A 27,171-nucleotide genomic window follows, 5' to 3' on the forward strand; every position below is an offset into this window, starting at 1 on the left:
TAAACTTCTGAGCATGATTCAAGGCACTGGATGGGAGCCATGTAGTGTCCCAAAGCAAGTGCTCAGTGTCCAGAGCTCGTCATTTGTCCTCGTTTCAATGGTCTTCAAATTTGATTGACTACGTCAACATCCGATGTCATACCACTTGTTGTGCGGGGTTTTTAATTTAGTAAGTTGTGGTTATATATATATAACACACACACACACACACACACACACTCATATACAGTGCTTTTTTTTGTAAAAGAAAAAGGTGCTGGAACTCACACATGTCATACAACCCGCCTTGCCTACCCTACAAGGTACAAGGTTCCATTCAAAAAAGGTGCTGGAACTCTGTTCTGAGCGTTCCATGACAAAAAAAGCCATACACACAAACACACACACACAAACACACACATCTTCTGAAAAAATAAATGTCACATTTCCCTAGCGTAAGGAATATTAGACTCAGCCTTCAGTATTGGGATTTTATTAGAGAGCTGAGCTGGTGACACTCTCTAATATAGTGGTATTTATAAATACACTTCTAATCTGTGATTAAAACATTTCCCTCCTCACACAGCAATGAATTACAGTGACTCTTTGTCATAAAACATGCATTGAGATGCATGTAAATAATAATATGTCTTCCAGTATAGAAAGGAAACACAAGAAGGGAGGCTATTTGTTTTGAGAAATCGTGGAGACCCATCTCTGCAACATATGACACATCTCATTAGTCCTCATTTGAGGGAGAGCAATTTCTATTATTTATTAATTGCCTATTAAGCCTGCAACGTATGTCTCCTTTATTTCAATATTCTGAAGCCAGCTATACAGAATTTATTCAGTATAGCAGATATACAGCTCTCAGGCATTGCAACTCTGTGCACAGATTGGTGGGAGTGGCGATGAAGCTGGTTTGATAATCCTCTGGTCATATGGTAAAACATGCCAGAGCTGAAAGAAGAGAAACTAACAGTGTTTTGTTTTTTTTCCAAATTAAACCATAGGACAGACTAACTCAGTTTGGTCTGAAATTGTGACATTGTAGAGACCATACATTTGTCATGCTAGATATGGCGTCTGTCTTCTCATCTGTCATCTTGCAGCACATCCCAAAACAATGAGAGCAATTGGAAATGCTTCTGATCATTTTTTTTAAAAAATGCAATTAACAGTACAGTTAATGCTATAAAGGAATATGATGGATCCAATCCTTGCCAATCAACAAATCACATCTCCTATGTTGCTGAGAATAGAATGGGATGGAACGGGATAGGATAGGATAAGATAGGATAGGATAGGATAGAAAATGGAATAGAATGGAATGGAATGGAATGGAATGGAATGGAATGGGATGGGATGGGATGGGATGGGATGGGATGGGATGGGATGGGATGGAAGGGAAGGGAAGGGAAGGGAAGGGAAGGGAAGGGAAGGGAAGAATAGGATGGGATGGGATGGGATGGGATGGGATGGGATGGGATGGGATGGGATAGAATAGAATAGAATAGAATAGAATAGAATAGAATAGAATAGAATAGAATAGAATAGAATAGAATAGAATAGAATAGAATAGAATAGAATAGAATAGAATAGAATAGAATAGAATAGAATAGAATAGAAGCTGGAAGGGACCTTGGAGGTCTTCTGTAAGTTCAGGTTGTATTGATGTAGTTCATCAATCTGAGTATCAGAGTCCCTGAAAGTTCTCAAAGAGGAACAAAGAGTAATTATGGTAGTAAATAAATAAGTGAATAGATACAGACATGCCTCTTAAAAAAGGAGATCTGTCTTTCATTGCTCTTTATTCAATCTTGGCTCCGAAAAACAGACTATTGTCTTTTCTTGGCCAACCTCTTGTTTTATCTATTGATTGGAGACAATGGAACTCTTGACCTTCCTTTGGGAAACACCCACACACAATTTACCACACAGTCAATAGATGACAAATCTTTTGTGAAGATGCCTTTTCCAATGAGGAGCCAAGGAGCTACTGAGCAAGGCTGAAGCATCAGATAGAAAGCATTCACACACTTCTCCGTTCCTCTTCAGGGAACTTGTATTTGTCCTCTTCCTTGGCCTGACAGAGGAGTCAACTAACAGTGAAATATGCACATGCTTTGTGCTGCTTTTGTATTGGGAATATCCCAATAGAATTCTCCAGTGCCGGGCCAGTTTTGAAATGTGTACTCTCAGTTTAATAAACTGTAGCTGCATGATATTGTACCGTACCTTTACAAAGGTTATTTGTGACCATCAGCACGGCATTTAGACTAGGCTTGCTGAGTTGTAGAGTCACAGCACCTACTTCCCTGCCATTAACACACAAAGTCTTTTTCTCTAAAATGTCTTGTCTCAAAAACTCCAGGGCAGAATCCATGAAGTTGAATCGGTCTTCCATCTTGTCTTGTCAACAAGAAGCACAGAGGTAACGATAACAGTGATTTTCTGTTTCTTGTGCAGAACCCACGTACATGCCGCTTGGGAGAAATATCCTCAACTAACAATAGACTGGCCGATATTCTCATTGAATTGGTTGGAAAAGACGGATGGACAGCATGTGGTGAAAATGTTCTTTAGATAACACAGCTGAGCACCCAGTGCTTAGAAACAATTCAGTTTGATGATATTGCCTGGGACAATCTGTTGTTTTAGAATAGAGGCTATCAGCTGATAATGAAACCAGTTTTCAAGAGACAGGCCTGGTTATCAGAAAGCCAAAAAGTATATAAAGACCTAAAGGGAATAGAACCAGAGAGACCCACAGCAGATTTTTATATAGCTTAAGACAGACATGTCAAACACAAGGCCCGGGGGCTGGATCCGGCCCACAAAGTGGTTTCATGTGGCCCCCGAAGCCATCCTGGAAACAGTGAGGGAACGGCCCTCACTGCCTTGGCCCTGGCCCAGAGACCCTCCTTCTGCCAGAGACCCTCAGATCTGTCCCACTCCTGCCCAGGCCCCCATAGGCACCCTTGATGCCAATGATGTAGAGTTGGCCACGCCCACCCAGTAGGCCATATGCACTCTAGCCACGCCCACCCAGTAGGCCACGCCCACCCTGGCCATACCCACCCGGCCCCCTGAGGGCAACCGCAATGCTGATGCGGCCCTCAATGAAATTGAGTTTGACACCCCTGGCTTAAGACAAGGTGTCCCACCTGGCAACTTTAAAACTTGAGGACTTCAACTCCCAGAATTCCCCAGCCAGGCATGCTCTGTCTTCAGACAGAGTTTTCACCCATCATATGCTCTTTGATCCCTTGCAATGCTTTGACATTTGGAACAATCTGTCACAGATCTGGAGATGCAAAGTTTTAGAGTTTCTCTGTAGGGATGAATAGTGCCAGAGACCGTTATTTGCTGAGCTCATCTAAAGGGCAATAATCAACTTTGAACAAAACAAGGATATGTTCCTATCCTTTTCATGGAGAAGTAAATGAGGTCTAAAGGGGGGGGGGGAATTCACATTCCACTCTGGGGAAATCTCTGCTGACTGAAGGAGCCTGCTACATACTGCCATGTTTAATCATCTCTGTGCAAGAGACAGGTGGAGAAAACCCAAATTGTAGGGCAGGCAGGAATTCCCCAAAGGGATAGATGGATAGATGGATGGATAGCTTCTACCCGTCTCCAATTTTCGCACTGAAAAGTTTCCCTTTCTATTTTCTTGCTTTGGTTCAGAGTTCACACTTCTACCGCCTGCTCTTCAGAAATGGCAGCATCTTCATAAAACATTTTTGATGTAGCTGGGGCAAGATCACAGCTCTATTTTAAATGCTACCTGGTTTATATTTATTAGCACTTATTATTTTGCATTGTAGACATCTCCTATTAATACCTGTTACATTGCAGGGAAGGCATTTTAAATAATTCATTTGATTAATTATTCAAGCATTTTAATTAGCATATAATAACTGTCATGTTAAATCCTAGGCTCCCATGTTTAAATTAAAAGGATAACTCATGGCAGGTTGCTCTTCTGTCATTCCTGTTCCTTCACCATGTTGGCCCAGTGTCATTGCTCCTTCTTTACTCCTGACACTGATGGATGCAAACCTTTTCAAGTTCCACATCTCTGCATGGTTTGAATGGAACCCAGTGATTGCCAGTTCATAATAATTAATTATCACAGCTGACATTTCTTCAGCACCTTTTCAAGCAAAGATCAGGGGAGGGGGCGAAAGGAAAGCATAAATATTTTTTCCATTAAAGCTGGAACCTTAATTCCATCCCTTTTGTGCATCAAAAGAGTGCCACACTTTGGACACTTCTCCCATGCTTTTTGTAATTCGGGCTGAATTTTTAAGGTGGCACATATATAAGTAAAGGTAAAGGTTCCCCCGCACATGCATGCTAGTCGTTTCCAACTCTAGGGGCTGGTGCTCATCTCCGTTTCAAAGCCGAAGAGCCAGCGCTTGTCTGAGGACATCTCTGTGGTCATGTGGCCGGCACGACTAGACACCAAAGGCGCACGGAACGCTGTTACCTTCCCACCGGAGTGGTCCCTATTTTTCTACTTGCATTTTTACGTGCTTTCGAACTGCTAGGTTGGCAGAAGCTGGGACGATTAACAGGCGCTCACTCTGCTACGCGGCACTCGGGATTCGACCCGCCAAACTGCCGACCTTCTGATCGATAAGCTCTGTCATGGCCCCATTGAATCCTGTTCCAGAGGAGGAGGAAGATTTGGGACTGGGACTATGCAATGGGGATGGCACATCTATCCTGGAATGTCTGGAGAATCCAGGGGTTGAGGATGATGCTGTCCCAGGCCTCTCCAGCATGGGGGAGGTAGTTGACTGGACAGGGAGCTGCCTGTCCTCACAAACCTGGGACAATTGGCAGCAGACAGGCTATGGTGAGGAGAGGTAGCAGATCCCCTCTGACAGGGAACAGCTGCCTTCCACACTCACCAAGGAGAGAGCAGAGAGTGGAGCGGAGGCAAGCTCAAAGGAGGTCTGCAAGGCTTCTGGTGAGGAGGCCACCCCAGCCCTCCTCACGAGGAATACCTGGCTTCTGTCGATTTAAGCAGAGGCTGGGGAAGGGTGTCTTTGTTGGGAACAATTGTTTTGCTTTGGCATGCACTTCCCTGACTTTGGGGGGAAAAAACCCTCTGCTTTGAATTGTGTTTCTGCCTTGTGACTCTGGAGCTCACATTGTAGAAGACCTTGACTTGCAGACCTTGCCTTGTGGATTTGCACCTTGTTTTTGGACTCTGCCTTTGTGAGTTGGCTTTGGTGATTATTGGCTTTTTTTTTCTTTGTGGGATTGTGTTGCACTAACCGGGAGGAGGCTACATTTAGTGAGGTTTGGGGTTGAACTTTACTGGCCATTGTAGGGCCCTTTGTCATGGCATTAGCAGAGCAGTAAAGGACTATAAAGGACTACAAATAAAAGACTATTGAAGCCTGCCTCTGGCTAGGCAACCTGGGTCATAACAAAATCACATAAATGTATAGCAAATTAACAATGCACAGTCTGAAGATCCTGGTTGTGTTTCTTTTGGGAGAGGACAGCAATCTCATCTCCACACCCTTTGAAGGGTGATGTGATTCTTCTCCTGCTAAAGGATCGTGTGGGCTGCTGTTCTTTTAAAGTAAATATCCTGTTAAACACAGGGCACCTGTAATTATAAGGCAATAAAAACAGTTCTTCCCCAACTTCTATTTTCCTTCAGATGCAAATTGTATCAATTAAGGTTGTAACTGTGAATTGGTTCAATCAGGAAAGATAGTTGATTAATGTGGGGACTATAATCTGTGTTGATGAGAGTTCATGACACACTGGTTTAGTTTTTAAACTACTCTGAGCTACATAAGAGAGTACAGTAAAAATATTATATTGAAGGTAATCCTTCCGCACAAGAGTGAAAGACAACATTAGAACATGGTTAAACTTGGAGGTATCTTGTATTATTTTGTCCTATCCTGCCAGTAACTGGGAATCCACAGGGCAAAATTATTTCTGCTGGGTAAGGCATAAAGCAAGCAACATTTGATTGTCTGTCTGGCAGGATCAAAGTAGTTATCACACCAAGTTCATTTTGGTTTCATTTACCTCAGGCGTGTCAAACTGCCAGCCCACAGGCCAGATGTGTCACACTGAAACTGCCCCCACCCCATTGCCAGCAATAGGGAAAATGTCACGATACATTGTGCTATGTCACATGATGTCACAGGTTTGACATGCCTGATTTACCCAGATAGCATCACACACACACACACACACACACACACATCCAAGACAGAGAAGACAACAGATGGGGAGCTCAATATTTTTAGAAGTGCAATAAATCTTTGGGCAATTCTTACATTTGTAAAATTAGCCCAAATCAGATAGACATATTTTAAGGGCAGATTTATTTTCAAACACTTAGTACAACTGGCTGAAACAGAATCTGCCATGTCACAGTTCATGGCCTTCAAAGATTAGTTTAGTTGCCACACTCCTGTCAGAAGCACTGCGGCACTTTCAGGTTGAAAAGATTAGCCAATGCCCAGTCGGTGGCTCCTTTCATATCCCCAGCAAGAGCTGGAGGGAAGGACGAGAGCTCAACCCCACCACATGGCAGCTATTGGGTCTCAAACACAGACTTGATAAAGTCCAAGCCAGCATCCTAACCACTCAAACCGCGGTGCTCCTTTAAAGGGTTGGATACCAAGTGGCACTAATTTGGAAGAATGCTGTGCATATATTAGGGAAAGGTTTGGTTATAATATGGAAACCACATATTAAAATTATTACCATTATTATTATTTCTGTGGGCCTTTGGAACAAATTGGATGTTGATAAAGTTGCCTTGCGGTTGATCTCAGCATCTCCACGTTGTTTTCTCGCCCTTGCTTTCTTCTAGTATGTCTTTTTCAACCTCCCAGCTTAGCCTGCAACCCTGGGATTTCCTGATGATCTCACGTGAAAGGATTAACCAAATCCAATCCTACTTATCTCTTTCTGATCAGCTCTGGTTTCTAGCTGCTAACACATGACTCATTCTAAGTGTAGACTGATCTATATATTTATTCTTTTAGGTCCCAGAAGGGATGGAAATGTAGCATTGATCAAACTGGAACAGGTCAGAGTCAAATATACCAGTATTTCTGTTCATGAAACCAAAGGACTTTATACACAGCTAACTTAAATACAAAGAAAGGTCACAGGGTGCAAATCTGGTAGACATGTAGTAGAAATAAGAGCAATAGCACTTAGATTTACATACTACTCCATAGTGCTTTACAGAGTGGTTTACTGAGTCAGCATCTTGCCCCAACAATCTGGGTCCTCATTTACTGATCTCAGAAGGATGGAAGGCTGAGTCAGCCTTGAGCAGGTCAGGATCGAACTCCTGGCTATGGACAATTAGCCTGCAGTACTGCATTCTAACCACCGTGCCACCACCCAGAAACAAGGAGTTAAACATAACCTAGCCAAGGACTGTAATTTCTGGCAACTTTGGAAGCTGTTTAGCAGAGGCAGAATATTTTCCTAGGAGTCCAGATGTTAGTCTCTTGAACCTGTAGAGAACTTTCTTATCCTGCAAGACCTTTGGTTAAGGTGCTACCTCCAGCTGGCTTCAGGGACTTTCATTGTTCAGTGTTTTGTAGGACTAGAAGAGGAATGCAGAAATAATGCAGTAATTCCTTTGTATCCTCAGAATTTATGTTTCCTATGGTACTGGATCCATCTTTGCTTCCGTTCTCTAGCTGTGAGCCTACCAGGTCAGGTTGCCCTATTCCTATAGTTGCCCCAAACTATGTCCATTTGTGATGAGCACAACACCTCTGAGACCTTCAAGGCAAGTTTATTCTTGCATTGGTTTTTATGGCCCATGAAGCAAAGCTTGCACAGTAATAAATCAATTAGTCTGCAAGTCTCTTTGTAGTCTTTCTTCAAAAGCTCTTATTTGTTCCATGTGGACAATTTTGGATCTTCTACATCATCTTCCATAAAGTCTTCACACTGGGAAATATATTTCACATCCTGTTCTGTTAGGGTCCTACTTTGGCTACCTTGCAATGAAGCCAAACCAATATTAATGTCTAAATATTTTTGCCCCGTCTCCTACCGCCCATTCTACTAGCTTGGTCCTTTGTTGTTCTCTAGTGGACAGGTAGAATATTAGCTCTTGTGTCAGAAGCCAAGAAAATGAACTCCTGATAGCCTTTCCAGACATAGGGTAATTCATTACTTAGCTTGATTTCCACTTAAAATGTACTTTAACTACACTTCCAGCTACAAACCTTAAATCACCTCTCATGTTCACAGAAAAGTCCATCATTTTTTATTTTATTGCCTAGTGTTGGCATGACATAATCCTTTCCTGAGCGTCTCCGAGTGTTTTACAGATCAATAAATTACTTACTTTGTGTCAAAGGGCAATGAATGCAAAGGCTCTGTGTCCATTCTACATTTATCCAGCTTCCTTGAAAAAGATTGAAAAGGTGGCTGGCACATGGATGGGTCGTAGGGAAGGAATTGAGAAAAGCAGATTCCAAGGTGTTTAATAATTAAAAAACCAGAGACAAATATATGAGCATCTCTCAACCAATGGTTCTTATGTCAGGTAAACAAATACCATGATGTACGCAAGATGTGGCTATGTGAATTCAAATTTGCTGTGGTTTTAGACTAAGAGGGAAGAGGTGGTGTAAGTGCCAAAACTTCATGGACAAAAAAACTCAGCCTTTGAAAATGTTAAATGCATGATGGGACTGATCAAATAGTATGCCAAGGACATATTAATATATGGAGGACAGTAGGGAGAGATTTCCTTGGCACATATTCTCTTGTTATCTACATTGCTAGGTGTATTCTCCCATACCATGTGATCTGAGAGAATATAATTGCTGTACAGTCCATTTTGAATGAGTTGACCCAATTATCCAATAAAAGATACTTAAAATTTATAAGCAGGGGGCTTTCTTGCCATCCATCCTTCTGAGTTATTTTTGACTGGGAATGGTTAGAACATAACATACAAAGGTACTTTAAAAGGCTAGTAGGCAGAAACTGTCTCCCTTTTCTTAAGCTTCTACAAAAATAGGTATGGATAAAGCTATGAACAGAAATGTTGTTGTATCTTGGCTGAAAGTTGGTGACACTTGCCAGGCTTGACTGAATTGCTTTGAGGGCCACATCCATTTCTGTTGATTATCCTTCTACAGGAAACAAATATCTACGGTGCTTCAATAGAACAATTGTGAACGGTCCATTATATTGAGTTGAATCACTGGTCTATTTAGTCCAACATGATGGTCATTGACCACCTGGGGTTCTCCGTAATTTCCATTAAGTAATTCACATGCAAAAATTGAGGAAGCTAAGGTTTTGAATGCAATAGTAGCAAATATCTGTAGTTCTGGTGTAGAATGAGGATGGAAGTTCATTCTCCAAGCTTGTGGGTTGGCCCCATCACAAGATCCATCACAAGACACTTGCTTGATGCAACCCACACCTGACCCATCATAAGAACCTCACTTGATGCAACCCACGCCTGATTCATTAGAAGACTCTTACCTGATGTGATCTCCCCATCACAAGACCTACTGACCACACTAAGCCCTTATAAGCCAATGCACACTGACATACCTTAAATTCCTGTTGAAGATGTTACCTAGTCTGGTAATGAAACTTTTAGAAACCAACCCACAAGTTTTGGAGAATGAACCTCCACCCTCATGTTCTGTATCTCTCTAGTGCAGGCATGTCAAACTCGTGACGTCATGTGACATCGCGCGATGTATTGGAACTTTTTCCCATTGCCGAAAATGGGATGGGTGTGGTTTCTCCGTGACGCTCTGGCCCGCAGGCCAGCAGTTTGACACCCCTGCTGTAGTGAGTTGTGGTCTCTCTCAAAGAATGTTCAGAAATTAACAGCTTTCCTAATTCTTTAGCTGACTTTCTTCCTTTCCCTGCAGTACCTCCGAAGATTATTGAGATCTCTTCAGACATCTCCATCAATGAAGGTGGAAACATAAGTCTTACCTGCATAGCTACAGGAAGGCCAGACCCGACAATCACCTGGAGGCATCTTTCACCTAAAGGTAAGGTAAACTTTCAATGGTCCCTCCCCTTCAAAATCCTGGTCTTGGAATGTTGCCGCCTTACAGAGTAGGATACCTTGATGTCCATGCTTGACAACCATCTTATTTGCTTTATTTATTTTAGCATATTTCCTGATCTGAAGAGTCATTGTGCCTATGTATATTGATTCCCTAGTGCAGAGGTAGGCAGAGGTTATGGGTTCTACTTTTTTTTCTGGGTTTCCCCCCCCTTAAGGCCGCAGTATATTCTGAGCAAAATATATATGCCAAATAATAGCTGAGCTAAAAGATACAATAGGACAATTAACATCAGCAAATCGAACATCTGTGGCTGTCTCGGTGTATTTGTTCCCTTCTGCTACACACAATTGATGTGTAATGAGAGAACAAAGTACTTCAGTACACCCAGAACTGAATAATGTGGAGAAACCTCTTCACAACAAATGTTCATATTCCACAAGAGTGTCCCTGTGTCCAAAAAAAGAAACAAGAAAAATAGCAACCAGGCAAGCAAGCTTTTTTCCAATCATTTGATTTCACTGATCAATTTATTTTCTATTCGGAAAATAGCACACATTATATTTATTTTCTATTCTGTGGATTCCACTGAACGTGTAAAAATGCAATGTGATTGAAACTCAGTTTTCTCCATGACACGATTACTTTCCACTTATAAGGTTTGTTCTTGTGTGTGTGTGTGTGTGTGTGTGTGTGTGTTAAAAGATGTATTTACCCAACCTTATAGTCTAAAATGTCTTCTGACCTTCGCTCTTTCCACCGTGATCTGAAAACTTACCTATTTGAACAAGCCGGCCTGGTCTAATGGGTTTGGGGTATTTTATTTAGTAATTTTTAATTATTTATTGTAATGGGCTAGTTCTATTTAATCTTATTTTTAACTTTTGTATTTTGTATTTTTATTGTATTTTTATTGCCCTGTACACCGCCCTGAGTCCTTCGGGAGAAGGGCGGTATATAAATTAAATTAATTAATTAATTAATTAATTAATTAATTAATTAATAAAAATGGGATGGCCCAGGAAGGAGCCTACTGTTTTTGTTGTGTCTCTGAGCTCAGAAAGAAGAAAAGATTTAAAAACCCAGCCAGTTATAAATGTCATGAATCATAATGACAGATTTCAGTCAGATTATCACTGCTTTTTGCCTATATCACAGTTGTTGGGTGAGTGGGATAAAACAGAGGAAGATTTTGGAAGAAGCAGAAAATGGCCGTCTATGGAGCTTCTCAGTCATCCAGGTGACGATTGTCCCAAAGGTGCTTTTTTTTAGGAGGCAAGTGGATTTTCTTACCTTTCTTCTGAAGATGCTTCACTTCTCATCCAAGAACCTTTGATGCAAATGACCATCTGTCTGCAAGCAATGCATATCCTTCCACTCCCCACCATCTAGTCAGAGCTGAAGAAGCGTCTTGGATGAGAAGCGAAACATCTTTAAAAGAAAGACAAAAAAGTCCAGTTGGCCTCCTGGAAAAAAAAAGAAGGGTACCTTTGGGGCAGAAAAAGTCTGGAATTTTTTGGAGCCACATCTTCACCTTGTACTTATTTTCTCCTTCTGACAACCCATCTAACTTCACCCGATGGTCTATCTCAGAGGTCCACAACCTTTTGGGCACCAGGGACTGGTTCTGTGGAGAGAAGCTTTTCCGTGGACCGGAGGGTACGTGGTTTTGTGTGCTGCCTGCATCCCACGGATGGGGCTTTTCTTGTTTGTGCAGACCGGTTGCCGGCATGCCACGGCCTGGTACTGGTCTACAGACCGGGGGGTTGGGGACCCCTGCTCTACCTAATGGGTGGCACAGGGTTCCTTTGTCATCCATAGGCTTTTGCTTCATCGGATGGATTTCACTTTGGGGTGTGGCCACTGGTATATTTTCATTCTGTAGAGATGTTTGAGTCCCTGTTATCCACCCAGATTTTTTTTTCCCCCTCCAAGAACTTTACTTGAGTTGAAATCGGAAGTCTCCATTATGTGTAGGTTTTAGCTGCTATGGAAACTCTGAAGCAACCAAGGGGAGAGGAGCAGGCTAATCAGATTTTACCTGCAGAGTTAGGTAATTTGCTTGAGTAGCCTGGACCTGATTTCATGTTGTGCTGAGGTGTTTGGAATGAGCCACGCAGTCACCCTCAAAATAATGGTTTGCCTGAGGATCCTTTTTCCGTTCTGTCCAAAAGATCTCAAACTGGTGCCTGATAGGCTTTGAGTAGGCCTTCTAAACGTTTTTACACAACAGAAGATGACTCTTAGAAGATGCCTCAAGAATGGTGTCTTCTGTTCTCCCAAATTTCAATTCTCCCACATTTCTGCTATCCCATTTTCCAGTTCTTCTCTGCAAAACTGTTGCTTCAATTTTGCTGCTGTGCAATTCCAGTGGTTCCATATTGTTTCCTTCAAGGGATGTTCTTTTTCTATGGTCTTTAAAACAAAGCATTGGGTACCTGAATCGTTATTGCAAATAGACAGATGGGTGATGACACCTGGCTAGTGTTGTGCTACTCTGGGAGATTTCTTGTAGCTTCTTTGCAGGACTTTAATTTAAAGATTTCCCACTGATAACATTTAACTAAAAGAAAAATTGCACCATTATCTCATAAATATCTCCCCCCCCCAAAAAAAAAATTGGAGGGTCTAAATATCTGAAAAAATAAGATTAAAAAAAACACTTCTAACAAACTGAATGCTATAACTAAAGAATTAAACTAAAGAATATAACTAATGGATTCACCAAAATTAGGATTATTACCTGTATTTTAGATGGAGATTGTGTGGTGTCAATGTGTAAGAAGAGCCTTTTTCCTTTTTTTTTTTTTTTGCTTTGGGCAGCTAAATTGTTAATCTCTTAGCAATAGAAATATTAAATAATTTTCAACTGAAAAATGGTATGGTAACATTTAGTTCAGTAATTGTACTAAAAAATGATAAAAGGAAGAAACAGGATAGTGAATTATCCTTGTGTATCTGGAAGGATTGAAAGTTGTTTTGTAAACAATAATTTAAATCCTCGGTGCGTATCACTAGGTATCACTGAAATCCTAATGTGACCTATAATAAAACCTGAAGATTTTATGCTAAGTGAAATTTTAACAAACAAACAAAAATCACCATTAAACCTCAGATTGTTAGAGAGTTTTGTGATCTGAAATTGTAGTCGGCACACTGCACAGCTTGGCCTATGGTTATCTTTTCGTTTTATATGTCTTCATGGTTTGCAACATATAGCATTTTTTGGTTCAAAATTGTAAAGGAAATTCATATACACATAGCACATAAATGTATAACTAAGTGAAAATTCATGACAAGAATACCTAACAAAAAAGATGTTGGTTTGAATATATATTTTCATTTAAAAAAAAAACAGCAGCAAATGGAATTAATGTATGACTGAACACACATGAAACTGAGACAAACTAGAAATAGCATAAGCTGTCCATCCCTAAGAGAACATATATTTTAATCTGCATGCTTTCTAAATTTTATATTACCTGGTGCATCCAATCTTCCCATAATACCATTAAACCTGTTATGTGATTGAGCTATTTGTCAAAAGGGTGAAGGTATAGCTTGTGCATTGAAATTGGAGAACCAAATGTTTGCAGCATCTGGATTCCACCATGAATTCTTCTACTTAGAGCCCCTGTGATAAATTTCTAGTAAATGAAGTTTTCACCGCAGTGGTGTAGCAGGCCATAAGCAAAATTCCAGAATGTTTCAGGGCTGCAACAGCTAGTGTGTTTTTATAAATGTTTTCATTTAAGGCTGCTTTCCATTCTAAATCCCTCTAGCTGTCCTCTAAATTAGAATAATATAACTGTTTGAAAGAGCAGTACAGTTTTTGTTAAGAAGGATATTAATGCACTTTAGAGGACCTCCAAGGATCCTTTCATTGAACAATTTAGAAATAGAATAAGTTAGCACCGGTCTTGAATGGAGTTGTGGGAAAATTTGGCCTTCTTCTGTTTTACAGAAAATGGGTCTTTGAAGCTATGAAAGTCGGTTTAACAAAATGCAGAATTAGAAGACAGTTTAATTTGACTAGTGTCAGAAGTTGTGAATGCTCCAACACTGGAAGTGTTTTAAGAAGAGATTGGACAACTATTGGTCTGAAATGGTATAGGGCAGTGATGGCAAACCTTTTAGAGACTGAGTGCCCAAACTGCAACCCAAAACCCACTTATGTATTGTTGGGTGCTGGGTGGGCGTGGCCCATTGGGTGGGTGTGGCCCATTGGGTGGGTGTGGCTGCAGTGGTAACGGCAGACTAGGTGGGACTAAAAAGTTCAATCAATCAATTCCAACTTTGCGAGAACTTTTTTTCCCCGCAAGAAGTTGAAATTGATTGATTGAACTTTTTTTTTTTGCAGCCGAGGCCTAAAGCAAAAAGGTTTTATAAAACCCAGCTGAAGGCCTAGGACTGAGGCGATGGGGTGCGTGTCCACAGAGAGGGCTCTGTGTGCCACCTGTGGCACCCGTGCCATAGGTTCACCACCATGGGTATAGGGCTTCCAGCCTGAGCCAGGGGTTGGACTAGAAGACCTCCAAGGTTTTTTTTTTTTTAATTTTAATTCTATTTATATCCCGCCCTTCTCCGAAGACTCAGGGCGGCTTACAATCTAAGAAGCACAAACCAATGTGCTTAGCAGTAGCCTTCATTCTATGTATATGCCTGCTTATTAGGGCTTTCACACACACCCCCAAGCGGCATTATTACAAAGTCAGCTTAATTGCCCCCAACAATCTGGGTCCTCCTTTTCCCTACCTCGGAAGGATGGAAGGCTGAGTCAACCTTGAGCCTGGTGGGACTCGAACCTGCACTAATTGCAGGCAGCTGGTGTGACTTAAGGAGGCATTAGCCCACTGCTCCACCAAGGTTCCTTCCAACTCTGTTATTCTGTTAGTCTGTTATTCATCCAGAAGACTCTTCTGGTTGTGGCTAAAAAAATACTAACAATCTTTTGCGTAAAATTGGGCGTCCACCATCTTAACCTTTTTTTTTCTTTTTTTTTTAAGCTATGCTCTGGGGTTACCCTTGATCTCATCTCATGTTGTATATTACTAAAAGAGAAAAAGACACGGGTGCAGACACTGGGGTAGACAAATAGATAGAGATGAACAAATTAAATTGTCTCTCTTCTCTTCAATCTCACATCCCCTGAAGTTGATCTCTCTAATCCCTTGGAAGGCATATGTGATTATTTGTTGGTTTTTAAGAAGCTTTATTCAATAATTAACATAGTGGCATATTGCAACCACTTTTCTAGGTTAATGACCTATTATGCAAAGTAAATTATTTTTTATTTGGCTTTGATCACTTTTATGTGTTGGACTGCAGTTTTAGAACTCTGGGGAGAAGTGAAACTGACAAAAAGTGGCATTAAATAGTACAGAGAGACTGTTTAGTATAGTGGTGAAGGCATCATCAGAAACTGGAGACTGTGAGTTCTAGTCCCACCTTAAGAATGAAAGCTGGCTGATGACTTTAGAACAATCATCAGAAGTTTGGGAGTTCCAGTTTCACCTTAGCCAGGTGATCCTGGACCAATCACCAGGAGACTGTGAATTCTAGTCGTGCCTTAGGCATGAAAATTGGCTTGCTTATTTTCGGCCAATCACCAGGAGACTGTGAGTTCTAGTCCCACTGTAGGCACAAAGCTAGCTGGGTGACCTCATTCCTAGGAATCAGACTATGGCAAACCACTTTTGAAAAACCTTGCCCTGAAAATTTCAAAAGCTTGTCCGGGCTGTTGGCAGAAGTCAAGATTGACTTGAACAGACAAAAATAAAATAAGTTATTTGTTCCTGAGATTATTTCTCATTCTCATCTTCCTTGAACTGTCAGGCTATAGAATGTGGTATTCTTGACTACAGTTTACAGAAAATCATTAATACCATGCAAACGTTAATTTCTAGCCAGACAAAGATGTCTTAACTTTTCATCTCTCCAACGTGCAGAAGATTGAAAATGTCTTTCTGGACTCCCCGTTTTTCTGCCTACTTCTTCAATTGCCACTTGATGGAAAAGCAGCTTGCCTTCATTAGCGTGGGCCCGAGAAGCTCTAATTGACAGGATGTGTTCGTCTGAGCTAGCAAATATCAAGACATCGGATGTGGGGAAGCATGGAGTGTGTCTGGAAGGTCAACATTGACACCTGCTGGGACAGATTCAATCCAGAATCTGGTAGCTTGGCAGATAATATTATTAGTGTCAGAATCCTGGGAGGGGCTGAGTTCACTCAAATGGCAGAAACAGAGTTTTTCGTTTTTTTTTCAAGCAGGCATCAGAAGATTGACACCTTGAAGGTCAAGAAATAGAACAAGTGTAGGAGGCAGCTATAGAATTTCTTCTCCACAGAAAACTCCCAGGTTCAGCTCTGTCCACTTTCACTGAGCAACACTTGCTCTTAGAAAATGTGGAGTTATTTTATAACAACTGGGTTTGAGTGATAGACTTTTTTCGGTCTGGTAACAATGGTGGTGACCCCAAAGAGTCACACACTGTAGAGACGGAACTGGGAGTTGCTAAGTTCTGAACTTGTGAGCCTCACACTCTTGCAGCTCATAATCTAAATTGGCCCAGCACAAGAAACCAGCAGGAAATCTAAACAATTAAGACATCTCAGTGCCTGTTAGGTGTTTTTTTAAGGAGAGTGGTTTCTTTTATGAGTTAGTTGCTTTGCAAGAGTCCTTCCATAAAATAACGGAGTGCTCTGTTTAAGAAAGTCCAGATCTAGCTAATCCATAGCTTTCACCGTTAAAACTTTCTTCTTTCCTTGGAATCTATTGTCATGCTTGTACTAATGTAGACATATTTGCAACTTACTTAATGTAATAACCAGGAACTGCTTATATCAAAAAGCATTATCAGATTAAATGAGTGTGGTGTCTGAGCAAGCAATAGTCCTAATCTTGTTGGCCTATTTTCACAAGCGCTAATGCTCATAACATTTACTAGGTGAATAGATCAATCTAAATACATCCAATCAAATCTTCATTAGGGTCATAAACCAGCCTAGATCTAAATATATGTATACTCTATACTCGCCATTAGCTGTTTCATTTAAGATTGCCTTCCTCCTTAACCCTCACCCTGATTCCTATATGCTAAATGATTTTCTAGTCAAGAGAAGCCTCGGCTGAGCAGAAATCAGCATGCTGGCTTGTCCCATTTTCTTGGCAAATAAGATCTTAATCTTTCTTCTAGAGGCCAACAGACTATCATGGGTGCCAGTGAAATTAACCAAAGGTTCAAATCCTGTTGATAACTCAACCATCTTCTTGTTTATTCTTGAAATGATCACAGCATTAACTCTGAGCTCTGATTCCGTTACCATTATTGCTTGATACTACCCATGTGTTACTGCCAAAGAACCTGGAAGATGAGCAGTAGACTATGGAGACCAATTGTTTCTGAGTAGATGGGAATCTTGGTGAGCATTGTTTAATGAGGTAAAGTATATTACAGACAGCATTAACTTGGCAGCAGTTCATACCACGACATTATGTTTAACCTGGCTACCTGCTGTGGGTTTTGAGACACATTTCCGATGTAAGAGGGAGAGCATGAAAAACTTTTGAGCCTGGTTACACAGCCTGAAAGGCATCAGCCAGGGCTAAAGGCATATAAATACAGTAATATCAAGGGTTGCATTTGCACTTAGATTCCCTTTTCCTTTTATAAAATATGTGTTATCAAATTTTGAAGTACAGGAATATTAAGGGCACAGGCTAAGTGTGCACATTTAACATAGTTACAGATTAACCTGTTTTTGTTTTTTTTTCCTGGGTTCACACCAGGGATTGAGCTAGGGCTACAGGATATGAACCCACTTCCTCTCAACATATTGCTTCAATATGGGTCTTCTCTGCAGAAAAAAAAATAGCATTTCAAGTTAGAAAATGAATTAAGGATGTCTCAAAGTGCATCTCAGGGGCGCGGTGGCTCAGTGGGTTAGGACACTGAGCTTGTCGATCAGAAGGTCGGCAGTTTGGCGGGTCGAATCCCGAGTGCCGCGTAGCAGAGTGAGCGTCTGTTACTCGTCCCAGCTTCTGCCAACCTAGCAGTTCAAAAGCACGTAAAATGCAAGTAGAAAAATAGGGACCACTACGGTGGGAAGGTAACAGCGCTCTGTGCGCCTTTGGTGTCTAGTCGTGCCAGCCACATGACAACGGAGACGTCCTCGGACAAGCGCTGGCTCTTCGGCTTTGAAACGGAGATGAGCACCGGCCCCTAGAGTCGGAAACGACTAGCACGCGTGTGCGGGGGAACCTTTACCTTTACCTTTAAAGTGCATCTCAAATAGATTTGTTACTCTTTGGTGAGCAGAATTACTGAAGAAACTGCTACTGGAGAATAAACAAGAAAAGAAATAGGGGTCATTATGATGGGAATATAATGTGGCTGGGAGGCTGCATGGGAGAGAACAGTGGTGGCCTGATGCTGATCTGAATATGGACTATTTAATTTTAGCGCACCATACAAGAATAGCAAAACAGGTGGACAAACTTGAGTTTTTAACATTCTATGCCAGGCATTTCAAACCAGCAATAAGTTTGGAGTATTTCAATATCTACATTGCTTAGATCATTCAGATCAGAACATCTTTGACGTAAGAAGCTCCTGTTTTATTTTCACAATATACTTTTAGGGCCAACTGGAAAAAAATGCTGCTTCACCCTGGGACTTTTTTTTTTAGATATTTATTTATCTAAAAGAGGCAGTTAAAGAAACACCTGTGCCAGGCTGAAAAAGAGAGAAAGAGAGATACAGATACCCTTTCTACCTAGGTACTCTTTGTTGGCATTCCTTGCTTGGTATACAATCCTTGAGATATTAATTTCATCTCTAAAGACAGATTTTATTGAAATTGGCAATGTGATCATTCCTGGAATGAAAGAAAACCTGGATGCATTTTAGGTGCATGTGTGTCTGTTTTGAAACAAAAAGGGGAGAATTGGGAGAATCTGGGCTTTCCAGATTGCGATAGTCTGTTTCTTTCCTTTTCCCCCATAAAGATGCCCTTAAGACAATAATCTAATTTCTTCAGTAAATACAGGAAACCCTGCTATTCTGCTTGACTCACCCCATTCTGGCCTGTGACAGAAATGCCAGGATCCGTGCGTCTTGAGTTTCAGGAGATACAAATACAAATTAAAACCTTTTTATTGGGCTTTAGTAGCTGTGCAAACTAATTATATTTTGGCCAAACTTTGCCGGCAACTCCCTCGAGGTATTATTAAAAAATTCCAAGCTGTGGAAAGGCGTCCCCATTCTGTCAACAGATGGATGCTTCAGTTGCAGAAAATTGTGCTGCAGCTCATTTTAACTTCTCTGACGTTTTCCTATCCCTTTTTTTCCTCTCTCTCTCTCTCTCTCTCTCTCTCTCTCTCTCTCTCTCTCTCTCTCTCTCTTTTGCATAAACAGTGGTAGTGGTGTTTCAGTTGGGAATGAGAAGGCAGGACACAACTAGTCCAGGGGTTCCTGATTTGCTTTACATGGGTGCCAAAGGCATAAACTGTCTTAAAAGGAATCAGAATTTATTTTAGGGACAGCTGGTGACTCAGAAAATATGTGTCATATAAATGTTTCCTGGACTCTGATTTTTGAGAGAACTATTCTTTGATTCGGGGATGGGTCTTATCATATCAGGATGATGGGAAGCAGAGAAATGTCAGAAAGCAAAGGTTCCCTGCCATCCAGTGGAGTTTCGGATTTTTGCACCCCAAATACAATGAGGGCAAAAGATTGTTCTCCGAGCTTGTGGGTTGGTTTCTTCACCAATGTTCAGTGTCAATGTTCTTCTGTTTATAAGGGCTTTGTGTGGTCTTGTGATGGGTTAGGAGTGAGTGTGTTAAGTGAAGGTTTTGGGATGGGCTAGGTGTGAGTCATCAGTGGGAGTCTTTTAATGGGTCTTGTGACAAGACTCCCACTGATGCCTCACACCTAACCCATCACAAGACCCTCACTTGACACACTCACTCCTAACCCATCACAAGACCACACACCCTAAAACCCACTGAAGAAGTTACCTAGTCTGGTAACAAAATGTGAAGAAACCAACTCACAAGCTCAGAGAACAAACCTCATCCTACACATGAGCTACAGATATTTGCCACTATTGCACGGTAGTGTACAGTTAAATAAATTAAAAACAAGATATCTCATCACTCAGCACTGATTTTACAATGATGGACATATTATCCATTCAATCATCTTTGACTCTTGGAGATTCCATGGTCCAGGTCTGTCCATATCTTCTGATCTTCTTTGAGTTGTTCTATGCTCTGGCAAGTGTCAGCTTTGATAGTGTCCAGCCACTGTGTTCTTTGGAGGCGTGGTTTCCTTTTACCGCTAACTCTTCCAAACATTATTGCGTTCTCCAGTGAGTACTCTTTCATGACATGGCCAAAGTAAATAAGACGTAGATTCATCTTCTAATTTTATGTAAACAAATAAAACTGGAAAGGTTCCTAATCTCAGATTAGACCTTTGGGTCATTTTGCCTACCGCTGGACAAAACCAAAGCTGAATTTGAGAACATTGATATAATCTGACAAGAAGGGAACCTGCTGAATTTCATATTGTTCTCTGTTGGTCTACTTGGGTAGGTGAAACTCTTTGTAAGATAGAGACAGTAAGGTTCTACCAACCTGTTAAAAATAAGGTCTCCATTTTCAGATTTGTAAGAGCATAGTTTTCACATAATAATTTAGCCCAGGGCTCTTCAAACTTGGCTCTTTTATGACTTGTGGACTTCAACTCCCAGAATTCCTCAGCCAGCATGCTTGGCTGAGGAATTCTGGGAGTTGAAGTCCACAAGTCATAAAAGAGCCAAGTTTGAAGACCTCTGATTTAGCCTTTCAAGACTAATGGGAAAAGCCATTTGGACAGAGTGTGATGTAAATGTTGGTAGAGCAGCAGTGGTGCTTTGTTAGAGAAGAAAGGCATCAGCAGGCAAGGTTGTCCCTCATCGGAGGTCCGTAAGCTTCAGTTTTGTCCTTGCCATCTGCCATCTAGTCTCATGGGCTCCTGCAACTATCATTTCCAAAACTGGCATTCTTTCCAGTTGTCGCTAATTACACTGCAGGTCAGTAAATCATCAGAAGTGAGAGAGTGACAGAAGATATGAGGAAGATCCCTGCCATGCTGTGGAGAGAAGGCACAGAGCTTTAAACAGTTTGTCATTTTTCCATGTTGGAGACAGTTCTGAGCTTCCTGATTGATACCCACGCTTGGGTATAGGTGCCTGAGAATGGTAGCTTCATGGCAACAGACACCCAGGAAAGAGGAGCTGAGAAAATATTAAAGACAACCATTAATCTATATTACATTGCATATTTTAGTCTAGTGAAAAGAAGGACCAGGGGTGACAGGTTAGCAGTGTTCCAATATCTCAGGGGCTGCCACAAAGAAGAGGGGGACAGCCTATTCTCCAAAGCACCAGAAGGCAAGACAAGAAGCAACGGATGGAAACTAATCAAGGAGAGAAGCAACCTAGAACTAAGAAGAAATTTGCTGACAGTGAGAATAATTAATCAGTGGAAGAGCTGGCCTTCAGAAGTTCTGAGTGGAAGCTTTTAAGAAGAGATTGGACAACCATTAGTCCAGAGTGGTATAGGCTCTCCTGCTTGTGAAGGGGGTTGGATTAGAACAGGGGTCCCCAACCCCCAGTCCATGGACCAGTACTAGGCTGCGGCATGCCAGCAACCGGTCAGCACAAACAAGCAAAGTCCCATGTGTAGGATGCAGGCAGCACACAGAACCACGCACTCTCTGGTCCACGGAAAAAACTTTCTCCACAGAACTGGTCCCTGGTTCCCAAAAGGTTGGGGACCTCTGGATTAGAAGACCTCCAAGGTCCCTTCTGACTCTGTTGTTCTTTTATTCTGTTCTGTTAAGAATTCATTTCCTGAAGCGCTCCGGAAAAAGTGATAGTCTCTTGTTAAATCTTATTTTCAATTCACTTAACTAACCCTGCCTCAAATTGACTGTTCCTTCTATTGCTGTGGGATAACTTTTGCATCTAATAAAACAAACATGGCTCCAACAACTAAAAACTATTTGCATATTGTGTGTATCTGGGATGAATTCAGAAATTGGCTTTCTATTCTATAGTGGATGGAATGATATAGCGGGAATTGCTTTTTGGAGAGAGAGAAAAAAAAGTCAGATAAAACCATGTATTTTCCAATCAGGTGAATTAGGGCTGAGGTTACATTTACTTAAAGTTTATTGTTTCATTTGATTTATAGTTTGGAGAGCGATTTTTTATGATCAGTGTGGTCTTGAAGATATGGTCTGGGGAAGATAACATTTAGGGATTGAAGGATGTTTGTTTCATTTTGTGTTGCCCTTTGGGTTAAGTTAAGGCTAGGGTTAGGCTCCCTTGAGACCCTAGGTTAAATTTAAGGGCAGATGAATTTTGGAGTTTTGAATATTGTTATGATTACTTGGGAGTCATAAGATGAAAAAAAAACCCTCACCTGACACTAGTCTTCATCTCAGCTGGAGAACAAAGAGATCATTCTGTGAAGAATCCTTGGTTTTCTCTCAGCTTGATTGTTTTCCTGAAGACATTTCATTACCCTACATAGCATCATCAGCGTGTCTTGCAAGAAGACAACCAAACTCAGAGAGCACCAAGGACCTCTCATTTCAACCCTGACCTACAAAGGTTCCTCTATAGGTCACTCTGTAGAAGGATATTAACCTGTGATTGGGCCTGAAGTACAGGAAGATCCTTCTATGTTGGTTGTCTTATGATAAAGGACAGGGACTCATTGCCAAACGTAGAGAAAGAAAGCCACATAAAAGGATATCATTGTCCTCAGAAATTCTGACCATCCAGGGAACACATTTTTGAACGAGGTTGAAGGTCCACCTGATCCAGCATTGTTTCTTCTCATAATGGCCAACCAGAAGCCCTGAGAGAGCCTGGATAGGAGGCATGGAGAACATTTCCTCCCTTGCATTTTCCCAACGCATTGTTGAAGCCAACCACCACTAATAGAGATATTCTCTAAGAATGCTCTTTAAATGAGAACAGTAATAAAATTTCCATTTCCAATTGAATGTGCGTTCAATTCACCATGAAATGTTCTAGCTGCCATGAATATTAAGTGCATCAGAAACACTATAGGATTAATCTGGGAGGAATCCCAATATAACGTTTGAAATATGAATAGAAGGGTAGAACAAGATGACGGAATGAATAGCAGGTGCTGGCACTTGGAGCCACAGACAGAAAACTGAATGAATCAAGGTTAATAAACCGGCAGATGTATTTGATAAATGTGGAAACACGGGAGAAAGGAAGAGGATGAAAATAGAGGGGGGGAAGTAACCAACAATGAATACAATAGATCAAACTACACTGTAGAGAGGATATGAGACTGCCCATCTCATTTTGTAGGGTCAAAAATTATCAGAAATTATATTGCATCGGTTCTTCTCTCCCAACTCCTGGAAATGCCAGAGAGGAGGCTCAGAAGAACAGCCTTGATTAGGCTTACAACCTTTGTGATGCAAAGTGTTTCTTCAAAGCAAAGTTTAAAATCCTTGCAACAGCTCTAATAGTTTCGCTCAGTCTTGTGGAATCATTTCTTTATGGTAAATTTTCTGAGCATTCCCCCCCACCCCCACCCCAGCTGTTGTCCCCTTTTCCCCACTCATATTTGCTGTTTGCAGGATATTTGGAGAGACTGGGGAGAACCCTGCAGGATGCAACAACATCAAGGGATCCATTTTGTAGTCATATTTATTTATTTATTTATTTATTTATTTAAGTATCCCGCTTTTATTACTTTATAGTGTGACTCAAGGCAGTGAACGTATATATGATATTTCTTCCTCTTCCTGTTTTCCTCACAACAACAACAACCCTATGAGGTGAGTTCGGCTGAGAGAGAATGACTGGCCCAAAGTCAACCAGCTGACTTTCATGCCTAAGTCAGGACTAGAATTCCCAGTCTCCTAGTGATTAGCCCAAAATCACCTAGATGGCTTTGATGCCTAAGGAGGGACTAGAACTCACAATCTCCTGGTGATTGGTCCAAAGTCATCCACCTGGCTTTCATGCCTAAGACAGGACTAGAATTCACAGTCTCCTGGCGATTGGTCCAAAGTCACCCAGCTGGCTCTTACGCCTAAGGAGCGACTAGAATTCACAGTCTCCTGGTTTCTAGCCTGCTGCCTTCACCACTAGACCCAACTGGTCAGCAGTTGTACCATATTTGTGTATTTCTACTAGCTAAGGAGCAAAAAAAAAATCCTTTACCACGTGACTCTGTTTGATAATTTCACTAGCCTAATAAACAGCTCTTGAGAAGGCAATTTCATGTAGGTTTCATTGTGTATATAAAAGATTTGTCAAACGTTTTAAATGAAATAAATTTAGAGCAAATTGCAATCTGCTTGTGTGGTTTCTTGTAGCCAAAAGGGAAAGATGAGTCGGAAGACAAACCTGCTTCTTACTGCTTTCTTTTATTAAGAATGGTGGAAGCCAGTGAGGTTGGTTGATGAGAAAAAGGTCCTATTTTTTTAACCATTTTTTTTAACGTGATCATTGACTGAACTTGTCACCTTCCTAAAATTCATGTTAACCAAATGCTACATTGTGCTCTGGGATATGAATGTCAGGCAGAGGAGAAAAAAAGTAGACCAAACCTGAGCTAGTCAACAAAGGTGTGTACGATCAGATTTTCTAAGCTTGGTAGCCACAGGGATCAGCCTTCCTAACCATGTAAGCTTGTCATTGTTCCATAATTTATTAATTTTCAGGTTGCTGTCTGTTCTAATTTTCACCAGACAGAAAATCTGATTTGTCAGGGTTTCATCAGCCCAGCTCATAAACACAAGCAGATGTTGGTAAAACGCCTGTGACAAATACTACTGGTCTTAAGAGAAGCTCTTATAAGTCCCCATGCAAGTTTTCTGCATCAGGCCTATCTGGAGGATGTTAGAAGATTAAGACGAACTTTTTAATATAAACATGGAAAATCAAGGAATTCCATCCACTGTATGAACTGGGACTTTGCACCTTTATCCACACAGATAAAGCTACACACAACCGCACAAAGCTCTAAGAACATATAGCTGTGGTTCTCCAAAGGTCCAAAGACACAAGACAGGTATTCTCATGCCTAAGCATTCATTCTAGAATATGGAGTAGAAGACTATACAGATGCTTTTCAAGTTACAACCGTTATGGAGCTTGCCTGTCATAGATGTAACTCCTGATGGTCCTAAATAGTGACTGACCGGATTTTAAAATCTTTTTTTTTGCAGTGGTCACTAAGCAAATGGTGCAGTCATTAAGTCATTGCTGTGGGCGTGGTTTTGCCAAAAAACAGAGATAAATGCTGGGTTTTGGCAAAAATGTCATAAAGTGCATTCATATAATTGTGGGACACTGTAAATGTGGCCCAGTTACTAAGCATCCAAAGTCTGATCACGTGATTGTTTGGAAGGCTGACTGCGGGAACTCTGAATCTAGATCATAAGTTGTCCCAGGAAGATCTGTTATAACTCTGAACGGTTGCTAAATAACATGAGTCACGGACTACTTGTAGAATATTAAACCTAAGTGTTTTTCAGCCTCTGTCTAACTATTTCTCAACCTTTAAGATGAACTATGATGCTGGAGTCTATTGCGAGTCCCTTGGACTGCAAGGTGATCAAACCGGTCAGTCCTAGAGGAGATCAACCCTGACTGCTCTTTAGAAGGCCAGATCCTGAAGTTGAAACTCAAATACTTTGGCCACCTAATGAGAAGGAAGGACTCAGTGGAGAAGAGCCTAATGCTGGGAAAGGTTGAGGGTAAAAGAAGAAGGGGACGACAGAGAACGAGATGGCCGGATGGAGTCACTGAAGCAGTAGGCGTGAGCCTAAATGGACTCCAGAAGATGGTAGAGGACAGGAAGGCCTGGAGGAACATTGTCCATGGGGTCACGATGGGTCGGACACAACTTTGCAACTAACAACAACAAGAAGATGAGTGGACCTCAACTCCCAGAATTCTGGGTGCTGACATCCCCTCCATCCTAAAGCTGCCCAGGTTGAGAAACCCTGGAACTTCTTTTGAAGTTCTTCCTGACTGACAGCTGAAGTATTGGAGACCCAATAAATCTAACTTTGTAAGTCCTCAGCTCAAAATATCCAGTTCTGGAACCAATAGAGTGTCTAGTTTTGTTCATATATTGCTCTAGGCCATTTGATAGTGGGATATTTCATTAATTTTTATTAGAGGCGAAGTCTAGTGGCATTCAACCACTAAAGCTGCCTCTCTTAAGACTGAAATGCACTGTTTGCCTTCTAGGCAATCATCTCTCTTTTCCTTTAAATAAGGAACCCCTACATGCAAGCCCCCTTGCATTTTTTTCAATAGCAACAACTGTGGTCTTCCCTCCCTAATACATTTTGTGACTGTGCAATTCCAGGAGATAAATTAATGAACTTGGGAAATGCAGGCTCTTGTTCCTGCTCTGTTAATATGCGGAATAATGTTACTGTCTGTCATCATGGCAAATTTGAATAATTTTTTAACAGCTGCTTAATAGCAAAATGCTGGACACTAAGTCCTCGCTTTCCTCGTATCTCCCAGACGTTTTATCAGAAGAGAAGGACTCTTCATATATTTTGCATAAAGCTCTAATATAAATTGCATACAGCTCTGATATAAATTCCAGTGCCAAATCTCTGTTTCAGGCAAGCTATAATGAAGGATCACAGCAACAGATGTTTTCCTAGGCATTTAAATGAAAAGACCCAAGAATGTGAGTTGAAAAATACATCCCAGTCCTTCAAACGTATCTCAAATTGGAAAGAAGTGAAATTATTTCTAAGCCAGTCAAATAATTCCCTCTCTTCCATGGAATGCCAGTAACATAACAGGCAAAATGCCCTTAAGTTTTTTTAAAGGAAATTCTATCTTCTTAAAGTTTTCAGAAACACTGTTTTCAGAATAGCAGAGTTGGAAGGGACCTTGGAGGTCTCCTAGTCCAACACCCTGGTGCTCAGACAGGATACCCTGTTCCATTTCAGACAATCTCTTCTTAAAAACTTCCAGTGTTGGAGCACCTACAATTTTTGGAAGCAAATCATTCCACTGATTAATTGCTCTCGTTGTCAG

The 27,171-nt window shown here is 41.1% G+C and overlaps 1 protein-coding gene across 3 annotated transcripts in view; it reads left to right on the forward strand.

The window, feature by feature from the left end:
* The window catches only part of NTM (neurotrimin), a gene marked incomplete at its 3' end in the record, with an annotated part of 227,829 nt that overhangs the window by 144,527 nt on the left and 56,131 nt on the right, over positions 1-27,171 (forward strand). For all 3 annotated transcript variants that reach the window (XM_083368626.1, XM_083368627.1, XM_083368628.1), the window contains exon 3: positions 9,906-10,031. In XM_083368626.1, coding sequence (XP_083224752.1) covers positions 9,906-10,031 — 126 coding nt within the window. The remainder of the gene's footprint in view (positions 1-9,905; positions 10,032-27,171) is intronic.

The sequence above is a fragment of the Vipera ursinii genome (assembly GCF_947247035.1).
Source record: "Vipera ursinii genome assembly, chromosome: 8".
Lineage (NCBI taxonomy): Eukaryota > Metazoa > Chordata > Lepidosauria > Squamata > Viperidae > Vipera > Vipera ursinii.